At 51.8% G+C, this 6,000-nt stretch overlaps 1 protein-coding gene across 6 annotated transcripts in view; it reads left to right on the plus strand.

Moving 5' to 3' along the window:
• CACNA1I (calcium voltage-gated channel subunit alpha1 I) overlaps positions 1–5,482 on the plus strand; it is a 146,410-nt gene extending 140,928 nt beyond the window's left edge. For all 6 annotated transcript variants that reach the window (XM_084506730.1, XM_084506731.1, XM_084506729.1 and 3 more), the window contains 4 exons: positions 366–482; positions 842–1,007; positions 1,762–1,958; positions 3,389–5,482. In XM_084506730.1, coding sequence (XP_084362856.1) covers positions 366–482; positions 842–1,007; positions 1,762–1,958; positions 3,389–4,090 — 1,182 coding nt within the window. In that variant the 3' untranslated portion in view covers positions 4,091–5,482. The remainder of the gene's footprint in view (positions 1–365; positions 483–841; positions 1,008–1,761; positions 1,959–3,388) is intronic.
• The last annotated feature ends 518 nt before the right edge of the window (positions 5,483–6,000 follow it).

The raw sequence follows: 6,000 nt of genomic DNA on the forward strand, positions 1-6,000 counted from the left end.
ATCCCTTAGCAGAGCAGACTGCCTTATCATCAGCCTGAGGGAGCCCTTTTTCTGCCTGGCTTTACTTGCAGGGCCTTGTGCCAGCCGTATCGCTGGGATGGATTCAGGACTCCTTTCTGCAATGCTGGCACTAGGGGAGCATGGACTGGCGGTGGGCTGCTTGCAGATCTTACGTTCAAGCTTCTTTAAAAATTGGATTCTCCTGTCCAGCCCAGGTCTGGGTTAGGCAGTACCTGATGTATCCAAGGAATATAATGTAAAATTCATCTCGGGTCTACAGGCTCTTACTTATCCATCATAAATGGCGTGAGTGCTTGAAATATGGGCTCCAGACATTCAATGACAGCTCCTTTCCCTTCCTGCAGGTCCAGCTGGCCGAAATGGAAGCATTATCTCTCAACTCAGACAAGTCCTCTTCCATCCTTCTAGGAGATGAGTCAGATAATCGCAGCACGTCTCAGCTGAGTCCCAAGGAGACCAAGGTTAGCCCCAGGTGGTCATGGGCATGTTGCACTCTGTATTTCTGTGCCTGCTTTTCTGAAGTGTTCAGTATTCATCCGAGTGTCCCTCCTGAGGAATATAAATGCTGGTCACTTTTCAAGAGATTTTCCATAGAAGAGAAAAAAAAAGGATGTACATTTTTGAAAGTTTCCTTCACTGCTGTCAGTAACTGCCTTGGAACGAGCCTAAATTTAGGGGATTTGGGAGGGAAACCTGAGGATCTCTCAGATAACTTGAAGATACCTTCAGAGTCAGCCCTTCCTGAGGCTTTGATAAATCCACTCTGTTGTCTGCTGTTAAATTTCACCAGGCTTTGTCTTCACTTATTTTTTTCCAACAGGATGGCAAGGACAGCCCTGACTCCACTGGGGTAGGAGATTTAGGGGAGTGCCTCCTCCCAATATCCAGCGCGGATGGCTCTACAAACCCAGACAGTTACTTGTGTGAAATGGAGAAAACTCCTTTCAACACAGTCCAGTCTTGGCTAAAGCATGAAGGTACCAAAGGTGAGGACAGCTCTCATCATTCTCCAGGTTTGCTGAGAGTGTGGGTTGGTGCAGCTCCTCTGCCTTTCTCCTGCCTCCCCCCTGCCAGGAATGGAGGTAATCTGATGTGGGGTTACACTAACCGAGAACTAGCTTTCAGTTTACCAGTCCTCAGGAATGGGGTAAGGAGCATTTCCTTCTTCAACTGGTATATCTTATACCCTCCCTCAGACCTGCCTGTGTGTCCCCTGAGACCAGGCTCCTCAGATACAGCCATAGGGAACACACAGCAGGTCTGCCCTTTGTGGAAGTGCTCCCGTTCCACTACTGAGTGCTCTTTGACTTCCTGTGGTCCCCAGGTTTCCTAAATCACCAGTTTATTTATCTCCCTTCATCCCCTGGTTTGCAGGACCTGCGATGAAAGTCCTCTGGCAGTGATACATGATTGAATGAAGCCCTTATGGCTCAGCCTTTCCCTCCAAGAGCAGCAACAGGAGAGGCAAGCTGGGCTGTTGCTTTACAGCTCTGAGCTGTGTTAGATCTTCAGGGTCTGGAGCAGGTTTTGGTTGTTGTACAGAAAGAGGAACTCATGGTGTGAACACTAGACTGAGGCTTCTTGGCCAGGAGTGCGTGTAACCAGATACCCTTCATGCACTGGACTTGCAGGACCCTCAGTGTAACAGCAGAAAAGACACCAAATGAAATTGGAGGACTCTTAAACTTTTTTTTTTTTCTGTTTGTTTTCTCTTCCCCATTTATCTTGGTGCTTTGTCAGTCCCTCCCAGCCCCTTTTCTCCAGGTACATCTTGCCCTCTGTTACCTGTACCAGCAGAATTTTTCCACCCAGCCATCTCTGCCACCCAGACAGGGCCTGAGAAGGTCTCGTGTCCACGCAACCTTCCTAAGATCTCTCTGCAAGGCTCATGGGCATCACTGAGATCTCCGAGTGTGAACTGTTCACTTCTTCACCAGGTGAGAAATCCCGTTTCCTCTCTGAAGGAGAGAGACCAGCTGTGGTCAGAGGCTGGGTGACCTGGATCTGGCCTGCTGGAGGAGCACGGGGGACTGCAGGGTGCAGGAGTGTTGGGGAAGAGAGATGTTTTTACACCAAAGGAGTATTGCGTAGCTCTAGCCCCTGAAATTATATGCTCTTCTGCTTTGGATCAACAAGTAGTGTGACAGCTGCAGCTAGCCCCACATGAGAACGAAATCACATCCCGTTTTAGCTTGCCCCTGAGCCACTGGACCAAGTGCAGTGCAGACACCTGCATGCACAGCAGCCACAGAGTGAGCCAGGGAGATGGCAGCCGCATACCCACCGTGGCCCCTCCAGGCGCCGTGACTCTGGATCACACACCTGCTTTCTCCCCACCTACATCCTCCACAGTCTGTCATGCCACATCCACACTCCACGTCCCAGAGCTCACAGTTTTCCCCTGCCCACTTAGATCTTGCATTCCAGAGAGGTGCTGTCTTTTTCTGAAAAGGCAGCTATTTCTCACTGAAGAGAAGAATAAAAGCAGTGAGGAAAGATCAAGTGTCTCTGAAGAGCAGAGGAGACAGAGAGATGAAAGCACAACAGAGATCCCTGTTATTGTTCTTGGAAGATACTCCATGAACAATTCCTGTTTGAAGTGTACAGGGACACTATTCCAGACAAACTAAAAAAAAATAAATTATATGTAATCCAGTTTTACGTGATAGACACAGTTGGCACAATACAAATGTGTATAAATTCACTAGGGATAAATGTAGCCTTGAACTGAGGCCACTGAATTGTTGCAGCATTGGAACTTCTTGCAGAAGTTTAGACGTGAAGAGAGAGAGCTCTGGAGCTGGCATAGCACTGGGGCAAAAGTACTGAGCCATTGTAAAGGAGAAATTGGTAAACTTCTCATTATGTGAGGTAAACTGTATTGAATAGCTATGGTTTTAGAGATTGGACAACACCAAGCTGAGTAGTGCAGTTGACACTGGAGGGAAGGGATGCCATCCAGAGGGACCTCGATAGGCTTGAGAGGCGGGCCTGTGTGAACCTCGTGAAGTTCAACAGGGCCAAGCGCAAGGTTCTGCAGCTGGGCTGGAGGAAGCCCAAACACGAACACAGGTTGGGCAGTGAGTGGATTGAGAGCAGCCCTGCAGAGAAGGACTTGGGAGTATTGGTGGATAAAAGGATTGGTGGTGATAGGACGAGGAGAAATGGCTTTAAACTAAACGAGGGTAGATTTAGACTTGTAGCATGTTTCAAGTGGATAGTAGCTGCCATCCTCAACAGCAGGGAGAGAGAAAGGAATTAATTTATTTCTTCACACCCTAAATCATTTTAAAAAAGGTAAATAAAAGAAGTGTCTTCTCCCTCTTCTTGCCTCAGCTCTGTGTGTTTTCACCCCGCTGCTCCCTAGGCCCCCGAGAGCGACACCTCGCTGGACAGCCGGAGCAGCAGCTCGGCGGGCAGCCTGCAGACCACGCTGGAGGACAGCCTCAACCTCAGCGACTCTCCCCAGTGCACCCTGGACCTCCCGGTGGCCCTGTGCCCCGTACCAGCCGCCGGCGACCAAAGACCCCTGGCGGCCCCCCTCTCCCCGGCCTCCCGTCGCCGCAGCTTGCGGGGCCGGGGGCTCTTCAGCCTGCGGAGCATCCGCCGGCACCAGCGGAGCCACAGCAGCGGCGGGAGCACCAGCCCCGGCTGCACCCACCATGACTCCATGGACCCCTCAGACGAGGAGGGGGCAGGCAGCAGCCTGCGGGGGGGCGGCAACAACAGCGAGCCCTCGGAGACCCTCAGCAGCCTCTCGCTGACCTCCCTCTTCTCACCCCCACCGCCGGGGCTGACGCTGGGGAAGAAGTGCAGCAGCACCAGCAGCCTCCACGCCAGCCCCTCGCCCCGCCGCCCCGCCGCACACCACGCCAAGCCCTTCTACACCGTCGACCCCCGGGGCTTCCTCTCCATGCCCTCGTGGGTGACGGACTTCTGCAAGGACACCCCCTCGCCTGGGCAAGGAGAGGAGCCGGAGGGCCCTGGCAGACTGGGGACAGGGGAGCGCGGCTCCCCACTGCCGTCCGAGCTGGAGCTGGGTGACGGGGTCAGCAAGAGGAACAGATGAGGGTCCCTGGGGTGCGAGGGGGGGAGCGTTCGGCCGCCAGCATGGGGAGCGCGTTTCGCCAGCTGCTCCCCAGCAGCGATTCCAAAGGATTTGCGGGAGAAAGAACCAGGCAAACAAAAAATTATAAATATATATATATACATAAATATATATATATATATATAGAATAAATACTCTGGTACCGTACCTCAGAGGCGTGGGAGAGTGCAAGCAATACGGGAACAGTCCTGCCCGAGGGCAAGACCTGGACCATCACTGCAGAGACTACAGTGACTAGAAAAGGCCATGGGGCTGGGAGGGACGGGACCCTCCGGCCAGGTGACTGCTGCCTGGCAGCCATTCAGTTATATACATATACATATATATAGAGAGATTGATTTATTTATTTTTTTTACCGAGAGATTACGAATTTCAGAAAGTGCTAAGGAGGAAGGAGCAAATGGGGGCTGAAGGAGGTGCTATGCAGAATTAAGGAGGGTGGGCAAGCAGGGTGGGGTGAAGGGAAGCGGGGTGAGCAGCAAGGGAAGAGCGTCCGGGGCTTGCCTTGCCTGTTTCTGGGAACTTCCTTATTGTTCATGCTTCCATTTCAAACATTAAAAATTGTGGGCCAGGTCTTCAGGTCTAGCGTAAAATGGCCAAACAGCGATTGTGCGCTTCTGTTGGTGTAGTGCAGTGGAGCTCTGGCTTGAAGGAGATTCACTGCTGAAAAACAGGGGAAAATCTGGCCCTGGTGGCGGGGAAAATCAAACAGCCGTGGAGCACGGGACATGTTTTGAGGTGAAAAGCCTGGCTTTGAAGGGATTGTGCAAGCACAGAGGGTGTGCTCATGGGTGGAGGGGATGGGGGGCTCCGTGGTGTATTTTTGTAGCTGTTTTGTTGGGTTTGTCCTTTGCATTTTGTTCCAAAGAAAGAAAACTGCTAAGGGGAAAAATGTGCAAGGTACACAAGGAAATTTGGAGTGGGACAGGCAGGGGAGGAGAGGGAGGGAGAGGTTAAAAAAAAAATAGGGAGAGGGGAAACTGCACTTTTCCCCTTTCATTTGCAGTAGTTGTGATATTTTCTTTTAGAAGCCCAAAGGTGCAAAAACCATCTCTAGAGAAACCTATCTGTTATTTTTGTATCTATAGCTATATATATATATATTAAAAGATGACAAAAAATAGAATTTTAAAAAGGACAAATAAAAGCAAAGGGGGCTTCAACACAAACTGTAGTGGGCCCCCTGACTGGATACTAACCCTGCCCTACATCCCAGCAGGAAGACTCTACAAGAGCATCCTTGGCTTGGTGACAGCTCTGCCTCTTCTCCAGTGTCACCTCCATCCTCTGGTGTTTTTCCAACCTCCATCAGTGTAGCTGGGATCAGGGGCCTGCTCAGTGTGCAACCGTGGATGTGGGGAACAGGAACATCAGTGTGCATGTCTGTGTGTGTGTGCGTGCACAGATGTGAGGGTGCTCGTGTGTGTTGTGTCCTGGCTGGCTCACCAGACGGTGAGAGGGAGAAGGAGGGAGCTGCATCCAGCTGTGTCGCAGGAGACCACCCATGTGCTACGGGGTGGTGGGAGAGGGCAGACCAACTCCTCAAACCGAGCCTTGCCTCAGGACCCCAATCCAGAGATACAATCCTCTCCCACATGGCTGCAGTAAGGTCTCCAGGGGCTGTGTCCCCCATTCCTCTTTCAGCAATGTGACCACACGCATCTCCTTCCTTGCTGGGGCCAGCCCACATCTCCCCTGGTTTTGTGCCCTGGCCAGGTTTCCAGGTGGGTGGGAAAAGGCATCAGTCCAGCCACCCAGGGGGCATTTAGAATTTGGGATGATTCCTCCTGACCCAGGCAAGACCCACCAAGGTATCTCAGAGGAAATGGAGAAGGGCAGCAGAGGGAGGACAGCAGCCCTAAGGAGATGGG

Source organism: Aythya ferina (assembly GCF_964211825.1).
Source record: "Aythya ferina genome assembly, chromosome: 1".
Lineage (NCBI taxonomy): Eukaryota > Metazoa > Chordata > Aves > Anseriformes > Anatidae > Aythya > Aythya ferina.